This window comes from Oncorhynchus clarkii, chromosome 1, assembly GCF_045791955.1.
Source record: "Oncorhynchus clarkii lewisi isolate Uvic-CL-2024 chromosome 1, UVic_Ocla_1.0, whole genome shotgun sequence".
In the NCBI taxonomy this organism is placed as follows: domain Eukaryota; kingdom Metazoa; phylum Chordata; class Actinopteri; order Salmoniformes; family Salmonidae; genus Oncorhynchus; species Oncorhynchus clarkii.
In genome coordinates, this window is record NC_092147.1 from 33,116,952 (window position 1) to 33,141,465 (window position 24,514).

Consider the following 24,514-nt stretch of genomic DNA (forward strand, 5'->3'; position numbering starts at 1 on the left):
TGTTGGTCTGTCATATACATGACCCAGTATTTGTTTGTCACATGAATTAAGCAAACATTAATGATGAATGAATTATGAATAAGCTAAATCATGAAAACATAACTTGTCTATATATAAGCAATCTAATGGGACTGCCCCATTAGAGCTCCTGACAGATGTTCACTATGGTGCATCAAGTTTGTTGGAACTTCTCCAGTTAACTGATAATAAACAATGATCCATTTAAGATTGACTTTAAGTGTCCCTGTGTGCATTTTTAAAATAATCAATTCAAGGAGATTCATGTGGTGTATTAGAAGCAATAGAAACATTCCTGCAGTACTGCTGTCGGCCTTAAACTTTAGTGTCTTCAAAGAAAGGGGGCAGTCATTCTCCCCTGGTCTTGACAAAGTGATCCTCTCGAACGTGCTCAATTTCCCTTCCCTGTTCACCCACCCTGACTAGATTTTTCTTTGCCAGTGATAGAGAAAGAGACATCTGTCATATATGCTCAGACCTCATGCGTGTTCAAGAATACTCTGAAATTCGGAACCTCTGAGTTAAAATGAGCATAGAGCCTCCTATTGGTTGATTCTGATCGTTTCCAAACATCATCTTTCTACAACTAGTTTCCAAGTCGGACATTTCCGAGTTCTAAATTATCATGAACGCAGCGCTGGGCTGCCTGGGCTTTTATTTGAAGAAAAATGTATTATTTAAGAGAGAGTTTATTCATGACAAGTCGAAAACTCCGAGTTAAAATTAAAGCAAGTTATTTGCGTAGAGCTTCATATTAGTTGATTCTGACCATTTCCAATTGGGAAACTCGGGCCTCATCTTTCTACAATGTGTTTACAAGTCGAAATGTTACGTTTCCGAGCTGTCCTGAATACGCCAGCTTTCCCCCAAATAAAACATTGTTTAAAAAAGATCCCAATACATGTGTTTATCACACCATAAAACAATGTGTGAGCTAGTGGACATTATGTGTGTTTCGTTAGACGGCAATTGAGTCACTTGCTTCAAACGACAATTCCGCCACCCCCCTTTCCTCGCTGCGTATCTGGAAAGTTCTCGGCTTTTCCTCCAGATGCTATAACTAAGCAAATAACACAGCAACGTGGACCCATTGACTTATTAGCCAAGCAGCTCAATAGCAAACATTCAGTTTGGAGACTGGTGCACAACGGTCGATATCCGGCATAATTTGGCGCTAAATGTGCGAAATATAGCTAACAAGACAAACGGATTCTTGATCTAGCTGATTTGTGGCGCAGCTCTCCTTTCCGAACCATAGTTATCTAGCTAGCTTGCGCCCTGCTAGCCAGCCGTATTGTTAGCTAGCTAACGTCAGCAGACATTGTTTCAGGCCAGGGGCTCCAGGGCTATGACTGCTGAAGAGGTGACCAACGAAGAACAGAACAACATCCCGATGGAGGGAGAGGATATCACGCAGAAGAAAGATGGAGGGGTTTTAAAGGTAACTGAGAAAGCTACGTTAGTTAGTCAGCTAGCTTAGCTAACGTGGGCTTGCTCGCTTACCTAGCCAATGCAATGAATGATATTACCAGAACGAAGGTAGCCTAAACTATTTCTAACATTTTATTTGTCATTTGGTTAGCTAGGTTAACTTAAGACTACTTAGATGGTTTTTCGCAGGACAACGACTGAATTGGCAACATTTGGGTTTTGCCGTTTGCTAACGTTGGACGTTGGACTTACATGGTTAGCAAGCTAACTGGCTAGCTACCCACATCTTCGATAGCCAGCAGATAGATCTATAACCTTTAAGTTCATATGTCTTGCCACCATGATGTTGGCCTACGGCCGAGACAATAATATATCTAAGGTATGCACCACACACAGAAGGTGCTGCAACTGCCTCTGGTAACAACCGTGCAGCATTCCATTGGAGACCAATACACGCAACATCCAACAATTTCAGACTTTACTGAGTTATGAAATAAACGCATTATGCTCTAATCTATGGATTTCACATGACTAGGAAAACAGATACCTTAAAAAAAGGGGGGGGGGTAGGGGCGTGGATCAGAAAACCAGTCAGTATCTGGTGTGACCATTATTTGCCTCATGTAGCGCTACACATTTCCTTCGCATATAGTTGATCAGGCTGTTGATTGTGGTGTGTGAAATGTTGGCATGCTCCTCTTCAAGGGCTGTGCAACGTTGCTGGATATTGGCTGAAACTGGAACACAATGTTGACCCATTCAAGGGCATCCCGAACAGGGTTGGATGTACTGCCAAATTCTATAATGACATTTTATGGTAGAGAAATTAACATTCAATTCTCTCGCAACAGCTCTGGTGGACATTCCTGCAGCCCGCATGCCAATTGTACAATCCCTCAACTTGAAGCATCTGTGGCCTTGTGTGACAAAACTGCACATTTTAGTGGCCTTTTATTGCCCCCGGCACAAGGTGCACCTGTGTAATGATCATACTGTTTAATCAGCTTCTTGATATGCCACACCTGTTAGGTGGATGGATTCTCTTGACAAAGGATAAAGGCGCAAGAACAGGAATGTAAAACAAATTAGAGAAAAATAAGCTTTTTGTCTGTATTGAACCATTTCTGGGATCTTTTATTTCAGCTCATGAAACTTTACATGTTAGGTTGAATTTTTGTTCAGTGTACTAGACCACATACATTGCTACAGCACAACTAATCTTCAGTCTCTACCTCACCTCCATCTCTAGTTGGTGAAGCAGGAAGGCACAGGGACAGAGCTGCCTATGACTGGGGACAAGGTGTTTGTTCACTATGTTGGCACCCTGCTGGATGGAACCCCATTTGACTCCAGTCGTGAACGAGGAGAGAAGTTTTCCTTTGAGCTGGGCAAAGGTGTGTGTCTGTTAGTGTAGGCCAGGCGATCAAGGTATTGGACCTTGATGTGGCTACTATAACTGTGTGTGTGTGTGTAGGCCAGGTCATCAAGGCGTGGGACCTGGGAGTGGCTACTATGAAAGTAGGAGAGATCAGCCAGCTGATCTGTAAACCAGAGTATGCCTACGGCACTGCTGGCAGCCCCCCGAAGATACCCCCCAACGCTACACTTGTCTTCCAGGTAACCCTCTGTCTGTCAGGGATTTAGAAGTTGTGTTTTTGAGATACACATTCTGTGCCAACATTGACGTGTGACTTTGTAAGAGTGCTCAAATTGAATGTTTTGTGTGTGTTAGGTGGAGTTGTTTGAGTTTCGGGGGGAGGACATCACTGAGGGAGAGGATGGAGGAATCATCCGTCGCATCATCACTAAGGGAGAGGGATACACCAAGCCTAATGAAGGAGCTGCCGTAGAAGGTACGAGCGCGCACACACAAACGTATCATCAATAAGGAACAGGGATACGCCAAGCCAAACTAAGACCTACCAGCTCTCACACACCTATCTTTCTCTTTCCCCTGCAGTGTGTTTGGAGGGCAGCTGTGAGGGCAAGGTGTTTGACAAGAGGGAGCTGAAGTTTGAGTTGGGAGATGGAGAGAGCCTGGGTCTGCCAAGCGGAGTGGAAAAAGCCCTGATGGCTATGGAGCAGGGAGAGGAGTCCCTCTTCATCATCAAACCCAAGTAATACCCACTACAAACCTAGTGTACATACTATGTTGTTTTGAGAAATGTGTAATTGTGTGTTCTCTGGGCATATTAGCCGAGTTGTCTGCACTCTATATCACAGGAGGTTGGTGGCACCTTAATTGGGGAGAACGGGCTTGTGTTAATGACTGGAGCGGAATGGTATTAAACACATGGTTTCCATGTGTTTGCCATTCCATTTGCGCCATTATGAGCTGTTCTCCCCTCAGCAGCCCCCTGTGCTCTGTATATCTAAGTGTGTGTGTGTGTGTGTGTGTGAAGGTATGGCTATGGAAACACAGGCAACAGCAAGTACAATATTCCTGGTGAAGCCACTCTGCAGTACAAACTCAAACTGACCACCTTCGAGAAGGTATGACCCTTTAGCCATATCAACTAGACGGTCCTGTCCAGAAACATCCCTTCTGCATTTTGTTAATGGCATTTCCACACATTTTGCCTACTGAACGTTCCCTAAATGTGTCTGGTGTTCTGAGAGGTGATATGCTAGCTGGCTGACTAAAGTATTTCCTGTTCCACAGGCCAAGGAATCCTGGGAAATGAACTCCGCAGAGAAACTGGAGCAGAGCATCATTGTCAAGGAGAAGGGAACACAGTACTTCAAGGTGGGTGTGTATTAACGTTTCTGTTGTGTGAAGGGAAGTAGCTTCAAACATTGGTGCAGATTTACACAGGATGTAATATGATATGTGTTTGTGTGTAGGAGGGAAAGTATCGCCAAGCGTCTGTCCAGTATAAGAGGATTGTGTCCTGGCTTGAGAATGAATCAAGTTTACCCGAGGGGGAGGAGCAGAAGGCTCAAGCCCTGCGGTTGGCTGCTCACCTCAACCTGGCCATGTGCTTCCTCAAGCTACAGGAACCAAGCTCTACTTTTGACAACTGTGACAAGGTACACTCACTCAGAAGACACACACCTGACTGTATCTGAACATATCTGACTTCCTGAATATTCCACACCATACTTATTCACCTATGGTTCCTGCTCTCTCTCTCATTCTTGTGTGTAGGCCCTGGAGCTGGACGACACTAATGAAAAGGCTCTATTCCGGAGGGGGGAGGCGCTGTTTGCCATGAAGGAGTTTGATAGGGCGAGAGCAGACTTCCAGCGTGTCATACAACTGTATCCTAGCAACAAGGCCGCCAAAAGCCAGGTACTGTACTAGAATGGTCTTTGTGTGCCTCAGTCGAAACTTCCCCCTCCTCTTCTGGATGCCCCATCTCATGCCCTGCTGTCTGTCTGATCTGGGTCTCTGTTTTTCTGCCCTTCCAGGTGGCTCTGTGCCAGAAACAGATTAAGGAGCAGCATGAGAAGGACAAGAGGCTCTATGCCAACATGTTCCAGAAGTTTGCTGAGAGAGACGCTAAGGTGAGACAAACAGCCCTTAGCCCCTACACACTACACACTTTTCCTAGTCCTTCCACACCACACAATTCCCCTTGCCCCAATGTAAGTGGTGATGGAATACTGAAGAAAACACAGAACAAGGCTGTAGTTCTCTAAATTAACCACCAGAGGGCAGACTAACTCACACTTAGCATCCTATAGACAGGTTGGTTGATAATCAACAAAACTGACGGTATACCAAAACTTTGGTACTTTTTCGATATTAGAACATGAAAATGAAAAACATTTTGGTATTAGAATGTGTTCATTTCTGTAATTCTCATGTGTCTCGCGGATCAAGTTTGTCTATCAGCACAGTCGACCCCTTATTATAGCTTATTATAACAAACAACCTGCTTTCCTTCCATTTGGGACTTATTATACTGATCAACAACATTTGCATAGAAGTATCTTAATTTATAAATGACTAAGTGGATCAGGCACGATCCACTTAGTCATTTATAAATTAAGATACTTCTATGCAAATGATGTTGATCAGTATAATAAGTCCAAAATGGAAGGAAAGCAGGTTGTTTGTTATCTTAGCCCCATGAAATCAGCCAACACAAGCTCAATAACTCAATGCGTGTACACACTCCTATTGAAAATGCCTTCACCTGTATTGTGGATAGGCCTAGGCTACATCTCTATTGATAAACTGGGTAAATCAAGATTTACCATTCAAATAAATGATTACCGTTGTGTAATTGGTAAAAAAAACAAAAGTCTAATTGATTGTATAATTATGGGCCTCCCGGGTGGCGCAGTGGTCTAAGCTGTGCCACCAGAGACTCTGGGTTTGAGGCCAGGCTCTGTCACAGCCGGCCACGACCGGGAGGTCCATGGGGCGACGCACAATTGGCCTAGCCTGATTCATTTGGAAAGCATTCAGACCCATTGACTTTTTCTAAATCCTTATTCTAAATTGGATAAAATATATTTTTCCCCCCTCAATATACACACAATACCCCATAATGACAAAGCAAAAACAGGTTTTTGAATTTTTTGCCAATTTATTGAAAATACAATCTAAAATGTATATTTTTTTTTTAACGTAACAAAATGTAGAAAAAGTCAAGTGGTCTGAATACTTTCCAAATGCTCTGAACAATGTTGATGTTTAAAAAAATAAATGTGTAATGTAATCACATGTAATGATATTGAACTCGAAAGGTGCCCAACGATTGAACAGAGCAGTAGCTGAGTTTCTGTCTGGATCAAGTGCCATTCTGTGACTTTGTTTAATATGTCTTGTTTCTGTGGTATTGAGTATTGTGATACTAAACCTGGTATTGAAGTCAATTCTGGTACCATGACAACACTGCGCAACTATGGGGCAAAATATACTGGGTTGGCCTAGACTGTTGACAACATGCAAACTATAATTGGTCTCCAAATGTTAGTTGAAAACATAAATACATTTGCATTATGAGCACGTCTCTCAAATACATTGTTATTTTAACCATATTAGCATAGACATGACATCAGTCAAAACACCTAAAAACAAGACATGGTATCGTTAACAAGCCACCTACAATTCCCTACATGGTAGCAGCTTGTCGTTGTTGCTAGCTATCTGACCATTCAGAATCATAACCACACACGCTTCCTGGCCACAGACGCATAATTTTCATGACATTGTCAGCCAACCTGTCTATGAAGCTACATCACCTCTGAACATTGAACTAAACTGTATTAATATCTCTCTTACTCTCTCTCTGCTGTGATGATCAGGAGGAGGCTGACAAGGGGATGGAGAACGGAGGAGGGATGGAGGTGGAGGAGAGTGGAGGACAGGAGTAATGACTGCTGGAGACAGATGTGGTAGTCTGTCTGTCATGAAGACTTAACTTCAGACATTTGTGTTTCTAAAGAGTGAAAGTGTTAGTGTGTTTGAGAGAAGTGCATGTGTGTCCATGGCTCGACTGTATCTCCTGTGTGTCTGTGTGCTATCATCATGGCAGCTAGCTGGCTGGGTGGGCCTTCTGTAGCTGACTGCACTCCAGAGGTGTGGCTAAAAGGATTCCCCCTCCCTCTGGTTAGCATGTAGCAGGCTGCCCCCTCCCTGCACGCCCCTACTCAGACTTCTTTGCTTAATGGAGTTGGAAGCTCAGTACTAGATGTGTGTAATCACCACCCCCCCTTCCAAGGCCAACTAATCAATTCCTGGGGTCTGCTCCCTGTGTGTGTGCGACTGTGTCTGCTGACCGTAGCAGCACCCTCTCTAGCAGAAGTCATGCTCACTAAACAATTGCTCTCTGCTTCTCAAACACTGTATGTTCTTACCCTGGGTTTATGATTTCTCTCTTTAACTGTTCTTAATGGGATGATTTACTTCACGACTGGAAAGTGTGTGTGTGTGTGTGGTAGCTGATATGAACTAGCAGCTTCTCCTGGTTGAACTCAGCCAGTATAAACCTCAGTCAGATTACATATATAGTCTTATTGTAGTCTATGGCTGCATCCCAAATCACACTCGATACCCTGTAGATGACATATGTCCAACTTTTTGACCAGTGCCCTGTGTCTAACCTGAGGAGGCTGCTATAAAGTAGTGCACTATATAGATAATGGGTGTCATTTGAGATGCAGACTTACAGCATCCAGCTCCAGCGGACCTGGCTCTAGAATAATACCTGATTCAGCTAATCACAGTCCTGTATAGCAGTTGGTTTGTAGAATCAAGTGTGTTGGAACAGGACGGAGCAGCTAGGGAGTGAGATTGGTCAGTGGGTGGGGTTTGGGGTGTCAAATTCTTGTGTTGATGGGGGGGTCTTTCTGATTGGAGCATTACGGTTGGTTCTCTGTAGGATCTAATAAACAGAAATGACTCAAACTCTTGTTTTTGTGTATCCACATGTTTTGTACAATACAACTTTCTTTGGCCAACTGTTAAATCAGAAATGCATCTTCTGCCCCCCTGAAACGCATCTCTCCAGGGGTGAAAAAAAATACCCAATTGTCATACTTCAGTAAAAGTAAAGATACCTTAATCGAAAATAACTCATGTAAAAGTCACCCAGTAAAGTACTACTTGAGTAAAAGTCTAAAGTATTTGGATTTAAATATACTTAAGTATTAAGTAAAATAAATGTACATTCCTTTATATTAAGAGAACCAGATGGCACCATTTGTTTTCCTTATTTTTGTTTATTTTTTTTAACGGATAGCCAGGGGCACACCAACACTCGGACGTTATTTACAAACAAAGCATTTTTGTTTAGTGAGTCCACCAGATGAGAGGCAGTAGGGATGACCTGGGATGTTCTCTTGAAGTGTGTGTGAATTAAACCATTTCTCTGTCCTAAGCATTTGAAATAGAATCAGCACTTTTGGGTGTCATGGAAAAATGTATGGAGTAAAAAGTACATTATTTTCTTAGGAATGTAGTTAAGTAAAAGTTGTCATACATTATTTATTTATATATATATATAAAGTACAGATACCCCAAATAACTTAAGTAGTACTTTAAAATATTTGTACTTAAATACTTTATGCCACTGCTTCTCTTCCCCCTACCTCCCCTACACTGATTTGAAGTGTGTGACCTCAATAATGGATCATAGCTTTCACCTGGATTCTCCTGGTCAGTCTATGTCAAGGAAAGAGCATGTGTTCCTAATGCTTTGTATATACCATACAAGCGCATTAGAGGAAAATATGTATCTTTATGAATAATCAATTTTCACCATATCTGAGTATGTATGGTATATCTACAGCCTAGCCAGAGTATCTAGGTAGAAAAGTGTATTTTCACAAAAATATAATTGCACTCACAACTCTAAACTGTCTTCATAAGGCTTCCTTAATGGAAATAGACATCAGTTAACAGTCTGCGAGGCCTTGTATAGTACAGTATATCTACAACCTGATCAGAGTACCCAGATATAGAAAAATGCATGTAAAAATCAAAAGAATCAATTTTCACGATCATTGCATTTAAACTTTAAATAAACCAGTCTTGTGAGCTTGTATTGTATGGAAGCGTATAGCTGCCAAAATTAAAAATGTAAATTGGGTAAAGATAAATCAATATCTCATTCGCAATTTATTTGACCATTTATGCATGCATAATCAGACAAACTGTAATGCAAAAATCCAGTTTGCATAATTTTTTTATTTAAGTACTATTTGCCACATTTAAAATGAAAATAGTAGCCTAGTGGTTAGTGCTGGGCCAGTAACTGAAAGGTTGCTGGATCGAATCCCTGAGTTGACAAGGTAAAAATCAGTCGTTCTGCCCCTGAGCAAGGCAGTTAACCCACTGTTCCGTGGATGTCGATTAATTCAGAGGGTTAAATGCAGAAGACACATTTCAGTTGAAGGCATTCAGTTGTACAACTGACTAGGTATCCCCCCTTTCCTTTCCCATAAGGAAATCAGTCAATTTAAATAAATTCATTAGGCCCTAATCTATGGATTTCACATGACTGGGAATACATATATGCATCTGTTGGTCACAAATACTGTAAAAAAAAGGTAGAGGTAGAGGCGTGGTCAGAAAACCAGTCTGGTGTGCAGTGCAACACATCTCCTTCGCATAGAGTTGATCAGGCTGTTGATTGTGGCCTCTGGAATGTTGTCCCAATCCTCTTCAATGGCTTTGCAAAGTTGCTGGATATTGGAGGGAACAGGATTACGCTGTGGTACACGCCATTTCAGAGCATCCTAAACTCAATGGGTGACATGTCTAGTGAGTATGCAGACCATGGAAGAACTGGGACATTTTCAGCTTTCAGGAATTGTGTACAGATCCTTGCGACATGGAACCGTGCATTATCATGCTGTCGCATGAGGTGATGTCAGCGGATGAATGGCATGACATTAGGCCTCAGGATCTCGTCACGGTATGTAAACAAATTTGTGCACAAAATTTGAGAGAAATAAGCTTTTTGTGCATATGGAAAATGGTAGGCCATGACATTATCAGGTGTCTCTACTTCCTGTTTCGGTCACACACACACACCGGTGTCCTAGATTCCATCTCAAATAATAGGTAAACAGATGAAGATCACATGCTATGGCTGGAGAGAAAGAAGGGGAAAGCAGGACAGGTTAAAGCAACATGATGGAGGCCGAGCCCAGATATTAGCTTTCACCTGCTCTTTGACATTAATGTAACGGAATAGAGATTCCTGCTGAATTAATTGAATATTGAGCTACATGAGTCAGGGTTCTTATTTTCTAACATATGCCCTTACAACCTAGCATAAAAATAATTATGTACGGTGCCTTGCGAAAGTATTCGGCCCCCTTGAACTTTGCGACCTTTTGCCACATTTCAGGCTTCAAACATAAAGATATAAAACTGTATTTTTTTGTGAAGAATCAACAACAAGTGGGACACAATCATGAAATGGAACAACATTTATTGGATATTTCAAACTTTTTTAACAAATCAAAAACTGAAAAATTGGGCATGCAAAATTATTCAGCCCCTTTACTTTCAGTGCAGCAAACTCTCTCCAGAAGTTCAGTGAGGATCTCTGAATGATCCAATGTTGACCTAAATGACTAATGATGATAAATACAATCCACCTGTGTGTAATCAAGTCTCCGTATAAATGCACCTGCACTGTGATAGTCTCAGAGGTCCGTTAAAAGCGCAGAGAGCATCATGAAGAACAAGGAACACACCAGGCAGGTCCGAGATACTGTTGTGAAGAAGTTTAAAGCTGGATTTGGATACAAAAAGATTTCCCAAGCTTTAAACATCCCAAGGAGCACTGTGCAAGCGATAATATTGAAATGGAAGGAGTATCAGACCACTGCAAATCTACCAAATCAAATCAAATCAAATTGTATTTGTCACATACACATGGTTAGCAGATGTTAATGCGAGTGTAGCGAAATGCTTGTGCTTCTAGTTCCGACAATGCAGTAATAACAAGTAATCTAACTAACAATTCCAAAACTACTGTCTTGTACACAGTGTAAGGGGATAAAGAATATGTACATAAGGATATATGAATGAGTGATGGTACAGAGCAGCATAGGCAAGATACAGTAGATGGTATCGAGTACAGTATGTACAAATGAGATGAGTATGTAAACAAAGTGGCATAGTTTAAAGTGGCTAGTGATACATGTATTACATAAGGATACAGTCGATGATATAGAGTACAGTATATACGTATGCATATGAGATGAATAATGTAGGGTAAGTAACATTATATAAGGTAGCATTGTTTAAAGTGGCTAGTGATATATTTACATCATTTCCCATCAATTCCCATTATTAAAGTGGCTGGAGTTGAGTCAGTGTCAGTGTGTTGGCAGCAGCCACTCAGTGTTAGAGGTGGCTGTTTAACAGTCTGATGGCCTTGAGATAGAAGCTGTTTTTCAGTCTCTCGGTCCCAGCTTTGATGCACCTGTACTGACCTCACCTTCTGGATGATAGCGGGGTGAACAGGCAGTGGCTCGGGTGGTTGATGTCCTTGATGATCTTTATGGCCTTCCTGTGACATCGGGTGGTGTAGGTGTCCTGGAGGGCAGGTAGTTTGCCCCCGGTGATGCGTTGTGCAGACCTCACTACCCTCTGGAGAGCCTTACGGTTGAGGGCGGTGCAGTTGCCATACCAGGCGGTGATACAGCCCGCCAGTATGCTCTCGATTGTGCATCTGTAGAAGTTTGTGAGTGCTTTTGGTGACAAGCCGAATTTCTTCAGCCTCCTGAGGTTGAAGAGGCGCTGCTGCGCCTTCTTCACGATGCTGTCTGTGTGGGTGGACCAATTCAGTTTGTCTGTGATGTGTATGCCGAGGAACTTAAAACTTGCTACCCTCTCCACTACTGTTCCATCGATGTGGATAGGGGGGTGTTTCCTCTGCTGTTTCCTGAAGTCCACAATCATCTCCTTAGTTTTGTTGACGTTGAGTGTGAGGTTATTTTCCTGACACCACACTCCGAGGGCCCTCACCTCCTCCCTGTAGGCCGTCTCGTCGTTGTTGGTAATCAAGCCTACCACTGTTGTGTCGTCCGCAAACTTGATGATTGAGTTGGAGGCGTGCGTGGCCACGCAGTCGTGGGTGAACAGGGAGTACAGGAGAGGGCTCAGAACGCACCCTTGTGGGGCCCCAGTGTTGAGGATCAGCGGGGAGGAGATGTTGTTGCCTACCCTCACCACCTGGGGGCGGCCCGTCAGGAAGTCCAGTACCCAGTTGCACAGGGCGGGGTCGAGACCCAGGGTCTCGAGCTTGATGACGAGCTTGGAGGGTACTATGGTGTTGAATGCCGAGCTGTAGTCGATGAACAGCATTCTCACATAGGTATTCCTCTTGTCCAGATGGGTTAGGGCAGTGTGCAGTGTGGTTGAGATTGCATCGTCTGTGGACCTATTTGGGCGGTAAGCAAAATGGAGTGGGTCTAGGGTGTCAGGTAGGGTGGAGGTGATATGGTCCTTGACTAGTCTCTCAAAGCACTTCATGATGACGGATGTGAGTGCTACGGGGCGGTAGTCGTTTAGCTCAGTTACCTTAGCTTTCTTGGGAACAGGAACAATGGTGGCCCTCTTGAAGCATGTGGGAACAGCAGACTGGTATAGGGATTGATTGAATATGTCCGTAAACACACCGGCCAGCTGGTCTGCGCATGCTCTGAGGGCGCGGCTGGGGATGCCGTCTGGGCCTGCAGCCTTGCGAGGGTTAACACGTTTAAATGTCTTACTCACCTCGGCTGCAGTGAAGGAGAGACCGCATGTTTTCGTTGCAGGCCGTGTCAGTGGCACTGTATTGTCCTCAAAGCGGGCAAAAAAGTTATTTAGTCTGCCTGGGAGCAAGACATCCTGGTCCGTGACTGGGCTGGATTTCTTCCTGTAGTCCGTGATTGACTGTAGACCCTGCCACATGCCTCTTGTGTCTGAGCCGTTGAATTGAGATTCTACTTTGTCTCTGTACTGGCGCTTAGCTTGTTTGATAGCCTTGCGGAGGGAATAGCTGCACTGTTTGTATTCGGTCATGTTACCAGACACCTTGCCCTGATTAAAAGCAGTGGTTCGCGCTTTCAGTTTCACACGAATGCTGCCATCAATCCACGGTTTCTGGTTAGGGAATGTTTTAATCGTTGCTATGGGAACGACATCTTCAACGCACGTTCTAATGAACTCGCACACCGAATCAGCGTATTCGTCAATGTTGTTATCTGACGCAATACGAAACATCTCCCAGTCCACGTGATGGAAGCAGTCTTGGAGTGTGGAGTCAGCTTGGTCGGACCAGCGTTGGACAGACCTCAGCGTGGGAACCTCTTGTTTTAGTTTCTGTCTGTAGGCAGGGATCAACAAAATGGAGTCGTGGTCAGCTTTTCCGAAAGGGGGGCGGGGCAGGGTCTTATATGCGTCGCGGAAGTTAGAGTAACAATGATCCAAGGTCTTTCCACCCCTGGTTGCGCAATCGATATGCTGATAACATTTAGGGAGTCTTGTTTTCAGATTAGCCTTGTTAAAATCCCCAGCTACAATGAATGCAGCCTCCGGATAAATCGTTTCCAGTTTGCAGAGAGTTAAATAAAGTTCGTTCAGAGCCATCGATGTGTCTGCTTGGGGGGGGATATATACGGCTGTGATTATAATCGAAGAGAATTCTCTTGGTAGATAATGCGGTCTACATTTGATTGTGAGGAATTCTAAATCAGGTGAACAGAAGGATTTGAGTTCCTGTATGTTTCTTTCATCACACCATGTCACGTTGGCCATGAGGCATACGCCCCCGCCCCTCTTCTTACCAGAAAGATGTTTGTTTCTGTCAGCGCGATGCGTGGAGAAACCCGTTGGCTGCACCGCTTCGGATAGAGTCTCTCCAGTGAGCCATGTTTCAGTGAAGCAAAGGACGTTACAGTCTCTGATGTCCCTCTGGAATGCTACCCTTGCTCAGATTTCATCGACCTTGTTGTCAAGAGACTGGACATTGGCAAGAAGAATGCTAGGGAGTGGTGCACGGTGTGCCCGTCTCCGGAGTCTGACCAGAAGACCGCCTCGTTTCCCTCTCTTTCGGAGTCGTTTTTTTGGGTCGCTGCATAGGATCCACTCCGTTGTCCTGTTTGTAAGGCAGAACACAGGATCCGCGTCGCGAAAAACATATTCTTGGTCGTACTGATGGTGAGTTGACGCTGATCTTATATTCAGTAGTTCTTTTCGACTGTATGTAATGAAACCTAAGATGACCTGGGGTACTAATGTAAGAAATAACACGTAAAAAAACAAAAAACTGCATAGTTTCCTAGGAACGCGAAGCGAGGCGGCCATCTCTGTCGGCGCCGGAAGTCTTACCAAGACCTGGCCGCCCCTCTAAACTTTCAGCTCATACAAGGAGAAGACTGATCAGAGATGCAGCCAAGAGGCCCATGATCACTCTGGATGAACTGCAGAGATCTACAGCTGAGGTGGGAGACTCTGTCCATAGGACAACAATCAGTCGTATATTGCACAAATCTGGCCTTTATGGAAGAGTGGCAAGAAGAAAGCCATTTCTTAAAGATATCCATAAAAAGTGTTGTTTAAAGTTTGCCACAAGCCACCTGGGAGACACACCAAACATGTGGAAGAAGGTGCTCTGGTCAGATGAAACCAAAATTGAACTTTTTGGCAACAATGCAAAACGTTATGTTTGGCGTAAAAGCAACACAGCTCATCACCCTGAACACACCATCCCCACTGTCAAACATGGTGGTGGCAGCATCGTGGTTTGGGCCTGCTTTTCTTCAGCAGGGACAGGGAAGATGGTTAAAATTGATGGGAAGATGGATGGAGCCAAATACAGGACCATTCTGGAAGAAAACCTGATGGAGTCTGCAAAAGACCTGAGACTGGGACGGAGATTTGTCTTCCAACAAGACAATGATCCAAAACATAAAGCAAAATCTACAATGGAATGGTTCAAAAATAAACATATCCAGGTGTTAGAATGGCCAAGTCAAAGTCCAGACCTGAATCCAATCGAGAATCTGTGGAAAGAACTGAAAACTGCTGTTCACAAATGCTCTCCATCCAACCTCACTGAGCTCGAGCTGTTTTGCAAGGAGGAATGGGAAAAAATGTCAGTCTCTCGATGTGCAAAACTGATAGAGACATACCCCAAGCGACTTACAGCTGTAATCGGAGCAAGAGGTGGCGCTACAAAGTATTAACTTAAGGGGGCTGAATAATTTTGCACGCCCAATTTGTCAGTTTTTGATTTGTTAAAAAAGTTTGAAATATCCAATAAATGTCATTCCACTTCATGATTGTGTCCCACTTGTTGTTGATTCTTCACCAAAAAATACAGTTATATCTTTATGTTTGAAGCCTGAAATGTGGCAAAAGGTCGCAATGTTCAAGGAGGCCGAATACTTTCGCAAGGCACTGTATGAAGATTGAAGAATTGACGCGAACCTGTTACGGCATTAACACAATCTGCCTCTCCAGGGTCACAAAGAGTGGAAAAAGTAGCTAATTGCCATACTTTAGTAAAATTAAAGATACCTTAATAGAAAATGAATAGAAAGTAAACTTAAAAGTCACCCAGTAAAATACTACTTAAGTAAAAGTCTGAAAGTATTTGGTTTTAAATATACTTAAGTATCAAAAGTAAAAATGAATGAATAATTTTCCAATCCTTATATTAAGCAAACCAGACAGTAAAAAATGTATGGATAGCCAGGGGCACACTCCAACACTCAGACATCATTTAAAAATGAAGCATTTGCATTTAGTGAGTCCTCTAGATCAGAGGCAGTAGGGCTGACCAGGGATGTTTTCTTGATAAGTGTGTGAATTGGACCATTTTCCTGTCCTGCTAAGCATTCAAAATGTAACGAGTACTTTTGGGTGTCAGGGAAAATGTATGGAGTAAAAAGTACATCATTTTATTTAGGAATGTAGTGAAGTAAAAGCAGTGGTGGAAAAAGTACCCAATTGTCATACTTGAATAAAAGTATAGATACCTTAATAGAAAGTTACTCAATTAAAAGTGAAAGTCACCCAGTAAAATACTACTTGAGCAAAAGTCTAAAAGTATTTAGTTCTAAATAAACTTAAGTATCAAAAGTTAATGTAATTGCTAAAATATACTATACAAGAGTAAAAGTAAAAGTATAAATAATTTCAAATTCTTTATGTTAAGCAAACCAGATGGGACCATTAGATTGTTTTGAAAATTGACAGATAGTCAGGGGCACACTCCAACACTCAGATATAATTTACAAACAATGTATTTGTGTTTAGTGAGTCCGCCAGATTAGAGGCAGTAGGGATGACCACGTGTTCTCTTGATAAGTGTGTGAATTGGACCGTTTTCCTGTCCTGCTAAGCATTCAAAATGGAACAAGTACTTTTGGGTGTCAAGGAAAATATATGGAGTAAAAAGTACATTATTTTCTTTAGGAATGTAGTGAAGTAAAAGTAAAAGTTGTCAAAAATATGAATAGGATAGTAAAGTACAGATACCCAAAATAACTACTTAATTAAGTACTTTACACCACTGAGTAAAAGTTGTCAAACATAGAAATAGTAAAGTACAGATACACACAAAAAAACGACTTAAATAAATATTTTAGCTTAAGTACTTTACACCACTGCTGGGTAAAACACACACTGGGCGCCAAGGCGTGACATTTTACAGGTACTCTCTCTTCTGATAAAACACACACAGGCTGCCACACACAAACACACTGACATAGATTACTCAATCCCCAGCGATAGGGCTGTTATCCTGATGTGTAGTTAGTTTGACTATGACAACAAAACACTGTATTACAAAAACACTTAACAGGTGTGGTGCTGCTGCCTCATATATTGACTTGACCTCATTTAAAACCATATAATAAGTCATCCACTGGTATTGAACATATTCAGATGTAAAGGGGGGTGTTTTTGGTACACTCTCACAAATATACAGTACACTATCTGCTAGACTGCGTAACAAAAGTTTTTGACAAAGAACAGATTAGAATCAAGGTCATGTGGGATCATGTGACAGGCCTATGTCTCCCAGGTAATCGATATGGGGTCATCCTTTTTTACGTCCATATCCTATCCTTGAACATTCCTGAAACTTGAACCTAACCTTTACCATTTTAAACCTAGTCCCAAGGATTCCCGAAACTCCCTGTGCCACTGGCTGCGAATTAAATGTGGGCCACGTAACCACACCCCTAAATCTCTCTCGCTGTCCGGGTGCGCAATTTGTTTGTCCGTGTTCTGTGTGCATGTGCAGTGGGTTGGTAGGCATTTTGTTTAATTCGTTCTGCAGCCTAGTCAGACAACCCACGTGCCAGTGTCGATTCGGTTAAATCCAAGATAGCACTCGAGTCAGAGCAGCCGAAGCCAGCGCGTTTTTTTTACGGGATGAAATAAAAGCTGTTTCGGGACCATCGCTAGGTGGGAGTGTTGGGGGCGCCGCAGGTGTGTCACGAACAGGGTCGCGAGACTGGTCAGTCTGGTCCAACTTTGCCGAACAAAGCCGTTAAATTCACGGTGGCAGAATCAATGACTGACTGAGTACTCTGGAGCAAGCAGCAGGGAGATCAATCAACATGTTCAAATCGGTCTTCCCGCTGAAGAAGCTGAGACGGAGTCGGAAACATCTGCTGTTCTTAGCCCTGCTGATGCTGGGAGCTTTCGCTGTTTACCAGGAGTTTGTAGCTACTAGTGTGTGGAGGATCACCAATAGCCGTGAGTAGGCTATATTGGCCATCTGAACCGTTGCTATGATGATCAGCTTGTGTGTGTGTGTGTGTGTGTGTGTGTGCGCGCGCATTCGGAAGTATTGTGTATATATTGAAGAAAACAATTTTTTATGATCAATTTTAGAATAAGGCTCTACCGTAACAAAATGGGTAAAAAGTCAAGCAGTCTGAATACTTTCCGAATGCACTGTGCATGTGTGTGCAGGGCCGGCTCTAGCCTTTTGGGGGCCCTATGCGAGATTTGGTTTGCGGGGCCCCTACCTTGGGGTAAAACATTTTAGTGTTCCCCCCTCTTGTCGTTGGGGAGAAATGTATGTTTTAAAGAGAATTCTCTGCAATTCTACACATTTTGCCATGGCATTGAGAACATTGCAATTGTATAACACATTTCATGCACTTCTAGTCATTTTGCCTTTGGGCAGGAATAAAACTTGCAGTTTTACAGCTACTTTCCTGCAATTCTGCACATTTCGTAAAGAAGAATGCATTTTTTTAACCTTTATTTAACTAGGCAAGTCAGTTAAGAACAAATTCTTATTTTCAATGACGGCCTAGGAACAGTGGCTTAATTAACTGCCTTGTTCAGTGGCAGAATGACAGATTTTTAGCCTGGGGATTCGATCTTGCAACCTTCCGGTTACTAGTCCAACGCTCTAACCACGAGGCTACCTGCCGCCGCAGTATATGTTAAAATGACATTTGAATGAGAATGAATAACAAAATCAATAGGGGCCCCCTGGAGGCCTGGGCTCCTAGGCACATGCCCTGCATGCCCAGCTGTTATTCAGCAATGATTAAGCCTACTGCAAGTTTAGCTGGCTAGACTAACTACCAATCTAAAAATTGTTAGCTGTAATTGCTAATTGAGTGACTGTAAGTGACTGACATAACAAGAGGAAAACTTCTGATACGCAACCAAATTTCTACCATTCTACCATACTTACTTACTAAAAAAAATAATAATTGGGTCGGGGGCCCTAAGTGACCGCTTATGCCCTGAACCGGCCCTGTGTAGGTGTACTGGTAGTTTTGTTCCTTACACTCTAAAGTGAAAACGTTTCTGGATAATACTTTAGGGGTTCTTCAAATTGAAACTATGGGGGAACCCCTATAAGTTCTTCGAAGAAGAACGGTGGTTCTTCAAAGAACCCCCATTAATGGTTCCTCGAAGAGGGTTTATTTTTAAGCATTATTATTGTTGTTATTATTGTTAATAATAATAATCAGCATCACAATATTTTAGTTGTCAGTGTTTATTATGATTTTAATGGAAAAGCAGATTATATATATATATGAAGTAAACTCCCAGCAGAGCCCCAAGTCCAATGGGTACATCCTCTGGCATGTTGATGTCCTCTGTTGGCTATCCATAGCCAGAATGATTTTGCAGTGCATAGTGATCAAACAGATTTTCGTTCGAGGTGTATGGAGGGTGAAGTCTGAATACTAACAATTACAATTATACAGATGATTGTAGGTTAAGGACGTGTAAGTAAGCATTTCACATGTTGTATTCGGTGCATGTTACAAATAAAATGTGTTTTTATTAACAAAAGGTGCACAACAGTATTCATACCTTGGTTTTTGTGATAAATGTGAATGAAAAAACATCACTTTTAAAAATGGTTTTCATACACATAGCCTTCCTTGTCCATAATGTAGAGGCCTCTTGGATGTTCATTGAAGAGGTAAGGGAGGAGGAAAATGGCTAATGAGACTGAGTCCTGTAAGGTTTTAGAGAAACCATTAATAAACATTAACTGTAGATGATACATGTGATCTGCATAACATTATGAGGCAAACCAATACCAATTGTACACACAGTACCTTTATGTGCCTCCTCATCAGTATACTTGCTGACACACACACACAAAAGCAGTCACCTGCGCCCTATGCATCTATAGTCTTTAGGATATTCTTACCTCTTTGTTGATTGATATCCATTGAATTGTGTCCATTCTGTTTTAGAAAGGATTTTAAAAGGGAGATAAGTGTCAAACAACACATCCATTTTCACAAATATGAAAAGATAGATGGTATAATCATAAACAATATAAATGTATGTCATACAAGGGAGAAACGTTACCTTAAATTGAGATCTTTCAATTCTTCAGTTAATGGATAGGCCCCCTTTTTTCCTTCCAATTTTCGCCTAAATGACATACCCAAATCTAACTGCCTGTAGCTCAGGCCCTGAAGCAAGGATATGCATACTCTTGATACCATTTGAAAGGAAACTTTGAAGTTTGTGGAAATGTAGGAGAATATAACACAATAGATCTGGTAGAAGAAAATACAAAATTTAAAAAAAAAAGTATACCACCATCTTTGAAATGCAGCAAAGGTCCCACGTCTAGCCATCACTCTAGTTGTAATTATGATAGTGTCCACAAGATGGCAGCAGTGGATGTGCAAAGTTTCAGACGGATAACTTGAAGTATATGAGCAAACTACATGACATTTAGTGTGAAGTCACCCAGGTACATTTGGGCAAATCGTGAAGGAGACATTTGCATTAACATTCAATTTTTCTACAAGAATATTGTAAAATCTGTATACTTGGACTTTGATTTAGCTTTTCCAGTATTAGTAGCCATATTATAAGTTCAACATTTGCAAAACAAGCAGTTTTCATAACTTTATAACACTCCATATTCTTATAATTTTTGTCCAAAAGGGAAAGTCTTGCTGTCGCACAAGGTTAGCAGCTACATTCTGCGACAGACACAGGGTTTCTGTCGCAGAATGGGCTTTACTCCCATAAAGCCCAGCTCATTGGCTAGCTTTGTTTGACCCCGATTGGTGCTTATTTGACAAAGTTACAGTCGATCAAGTGAAGACCGCTGGCGTCATCGGCGTGCAATGAAGGCGTCGCTCTCTGACCAAATTTGGTGTCCAATAGGATATACTACACCCCTAATGATATAGTGAAGTCTGGTTACGCTCTAGGATCTCTGAGGAATAAATATGGATGGGATATGACTGGTTGAAACAACGTTTAGGGTTAGATTTTCACAGATTCCGATCTTTGCAATACAAAATCAATCGTGCATGCTATATGGACCTTTTTAGGCTATGAAAAATGATTTTATCTAACAAAACAACATTTCATGTTATCTCTGGGACCCTTTGGATGATAAATCAGAGCAAGATTTCAGAATGTAAGTACACATTTAACCTTTAGAGGTGAATTTATCAAACCTATTGCAGTGAAAAATAGCATGTCATTATTTTGCAGTAATAGATGTATTAACAAGAATTTAAGCATTCAGCCAATATAAGACACTTATATGTACCGACATTTGTTGTTTCTCTAAAATCTGCGATCGTGACAGAAGGCGCTGCATGATTTACAACTGTCCCGTTGACGGGATGCCTATCCCTAAGCAGTTTTAAGTACCTGCACCAGCTGTTGTCTCAAATTCAAATCAAAATGTTTCTGTTGAGCAGTTAGGTTCCTGCAAGAACCCCCAAGAACTAAAGAGGATCCTTGATGAACCCCAGCTCCTTTGGGGTTCTTGCAACAACTATTTGGGGGAATTTTTCAGTGCCAACAACCCTAAGGTTCTAGCAAGGCAGAGGGCCTCGGTTCGAGCCTCGGTGTGAGCCTAATCAGAAGGAAGTGGTACTTGCTAATCAAGCGGTGTGACTTCCTTTACATGTAGATGTTAGTCTTTGTGGATGGCTTTTCTTTCCCACCGTCCTTTTTCTCCTGCTGTCTACACACACACACACACACACACACACACACACACACACACACACACACACACACACACACACATTCGTTTGTAGCAGTGGTAGTCTCATACCTGGGGCTGGAGGGAACAGGGCTTTGAAACCCTGCTGTCAATACACGCACACAGGTGTGTGTTTGTGAAGAAGAGAAAATGAATAATACACCTCCCTCTGGACAAACACACACACAGTGCATTCCTGAGCCCCCTCCTCAGATGGGGCTATTCTCAGGAGCGAGGACATCACCCTCTTAACATATGTATGTTTGTGCAGGTTTTTGTGTGCATAGTTTTAGGACAGATGTAGATTTGTTTATGTGCCCACACACTTAGCCAGAGGAGAGGAGAGTGCAGAGAAGTTGGGAGGAACAGGGAGAGGAGAGAAAGACATACAAACATGAGAAGGGAGATAGGAAGGGGATAGAATCTCTTATTCCTTGAGTTAAAAATATCATTCTTTTTCTGTCCTCAACTACCACTCTAAAATTACCCTGTGTGTCTCCACCCTGGTGATAATTACAGACTTCCAGACTACCAGTACTTAAAGTTCTTTCTCCCCATTGCAACCCCCCAAACACACACATGCTAACCCTGTAGCACTGCCTCTATAAATACACACAGGGTAGCCTAATTGTATTGTTTGTTTGTTTGTGTGCGCACACACACCTGGCTAGTGTTTCTGAGTCCAGAAGGCTGTTGTTGTTTACCAGACCCGATGCCTTTAGCTCAGCGGGTTAACATGACCCTGAATCAAGCAGAGGACACTTGTTGGAACATCAGCAGTAGAGGGTTGTACGGGAAGCAAGGAGTGTGTTCAAGTGTGCATGTGTGTGTGTGCAGTATGTTCAGATTCGTATGTGTCATTTCCATTGTTATGACCAGCTGATTGTGTGTTTAGAGTTAGATCTATGATTTAACTATGAACTAGAACCAATGAGATAAAGTGTGTGTGTCTGTGTTTGTTTGTTTCTTGTAAATACTCCTAATTTTAGTGCCAGTTTGTTTCCCTTTCTTTCTTAACATTTCTCCCTCTCTCTCTGCTACAGGTTTCAGTCCTACCAGTGAGGGCAGTCCCAGGAGAAGACCTACCCAAGAAAGAGTGGTAAGGATAGGGGGAGAAGAAGAGAGAGAGAGAGAGTTTGGAGTGGAGGGTAAGGGAGAGTGGGAGACAGAATTTGTCACATACCAGTTTTTCCATACACACCTATCACAAAACCCAGAAAAGTAGTTACCTCATCTGTGTGTTCCAGGTTGGAAGTGATGTGGGGGAGGATTATTCAGAAGCCTGGCGTTCCAGCTACACCCCACAGCCCTGGAGGCCAGAGGTACATTATTCACCAACAGGAACCTTCCACAACCTGCCCAGGCTTGCCCCAAAAGTGTGTGTGTGTGTATGTGTTGGTGTGTCAGTAAGTGTGCATAGAGCCAGTGGAAGAGAGTCAGTGCAACAACAACAAAAAAGGGGATCAATGCAAATAGTCTGGGTAGCCATTTGATTAAATGTTCAGCATTCTAATGGCTTGTGGGTAGAAGTAGTTTAGGAACCTTTTGGTCCCAGACTTGGCGCTCCGGTACTGCTTACCATGTGGTAGCAGAGAGAACAGTCTATGATTTAGGTGGCTAGAGTCTGACCCTTTTTAGGACCTTCCTCTGACACCTCCTGGTATAGAGGTCCTGGATGGCAGGGAGTTGGGCCCCAGTGATGTACTCGGCTGTACACACTACTAGAGGTCGACCGATTATGACTTTACAACGCCGATACCGATTATTGGACGACCAAAAAAAGCCGATACTGATTAATCGGATGATTTTTATATATATTTGTAGTAATGACAATTACAACAATGCTCAATGAACACTTTTATTTTAACTTAATATAATACATAACATCTATTTAGACTCAAATAAATAATGAAACATGTTCAATTTGGTTTAAATAATGCAAAAACACAGTGTTGGAGAAGAAAGTAAAAGTGCAATATGTGCGATGTAAAAAAAGCTAACGTTTAAGTTCCTTGCTCAGAACATGAGAACATATGAAAGCTGGTGGTTCAGTATTCCCAGTTCTTCAATATTCCCAGTTAATAAGTTTTAGGTTGTATTTATTATAGGAATTATGACATGTCGACTATTTCTCTCTATACGGTTTGTATTTCATATACCTTTGACTATTGGCACTTTAGTATTGCCAGCCTAATCTCGAGAGCTGATAGGCTTGAAGTCATAAACAGCGCTGTGCTTCAAGCATTGCTAAGAGCTGCTGGCAAATGCAGTAAAGTCCTGTTTGAATGAATGCTCACGAGCCTGCTGCTGCCTACCACCACTCAGTCAGACTGCTCTATCAAAGCATAGACTAAATTATAATATAATAAACACAGAAATACGAGCCTTTGGTCATTAAAACCTGTTTGGGATAGGGGGCAGCATTTTCACGTTTGGATGAAAAGCGTGCCCAGAGTAAACTGCCTGCTACTCAGTCCCAGTTGCTAATATATGCATATTATTAGTAGATTTGGATAGAAAACACTCTGACGTTTCTAAAACTGTTTGAATGATGTCTGTGAGTAACAGAACAGGCGAAAACCTGAGAAAATCTAACCAGGAAGTGGGAAATCTGAGGTTTGTAGTTTTTCAACTCTTGGCCTATCGAAAACACAGTGTCTATTGGGTCAAATTGCACTTCCTAAGGCTTCCACTAGATGTCAACAGTCTTTAGAACCTTGTTTGATGCTTCTACTGGGAAGTGGGGGCTCATAAAGGCTCTTTGAGTCAGTGTTCTCGAAGAGTGCCACGAGCTCGTGACGCTCGTTCACGTGAGAGTTAGCTCGCGTTCCATTGCATTTCTGAAGACAAAGGAATTCTCCGGTTGGAACATTATTGAAGATTTATGTTAAAAACATCCTAAAGATTGATTCTATACTTCGTTTGACATGTTTCTACGGACTGTAACGGAACTTTTGGACTTTGCGTCTGCTCATGCGTCATGAAGTTGGATTACTGGGCTGAACGCGCTAACAACAAGGAGGAATTTGGACATAAATTATGAACTTTATCGAACAAATCAAACATTTATTGTGGAACTGGGATTCCTGGGAGTGCATCAAAGGTAAGTGAGTATTTATAATGCTATTTCTGACTTCTGTTGA

At 42.3% G+C, this 24,514-nt stretch overlaps 2 protein-coding genes across 2 annotated transcripts in view; both read left to right on the forward strand.

Annotated features, from left to right (window-relative positions):
• Positions 1-989: 989 nt before the first annotated feature.
• On the forward strand, positions 990-7,810 carry LOC139406307 (peptidyl-prolyl cis-trans isomerase FKBP4-like). The gene is made up of 11 exons (XM_071148790.1): positions 990-1,459; positions 2,699-2,843; positions 2,924-3,066; positions 3,182-3,302; positions 3,410-3,566; positions 3,852-3,942; positions 4,112-4,195; positions 4,294-4,479; positions 4,598-4,741; positions 4,861-4,956; positions 6,709-7,810. Exons 1-11 carry the CDS (start codon positions 1,367-1,369, stop codon positions 6,775-6,777), a joined length of 1,329 nt encoding a protein of 442 aa, XP_071004891.1. The 5' UTR covers positions 990-1,366; the 3' UTR covers positions 6,778-7,810.
• Positions 7,811-17,178: 9,368 nt separating this feature from the next.
• LOC139406244 (beta-1,4-N-acetylgalactosaminyltransferase 3-like) overlaps positions 17,179-24,514 on the forward strand; it is a 30,868-nt gene continuing 23,532 nt past the window's right edge. The window contains exons 1-3 of the mRNA XM_071148718.1: positions 17,179-17,617; positions 22,415-22,470; positions 22,619-22,693. Coding sequence (XP_071004819.1) covers positions 17,479-17,617; positions 22,415-22,470; positions 22,619-22,693 — 270 coding nt within the window. The 5' untranslated portion in view covers positions 17,179-17,478. The remainder of the gene's footprint in view (positions 17,618-22,414; positions 22,471-22,618; positions 22,694-24,514) is intronic.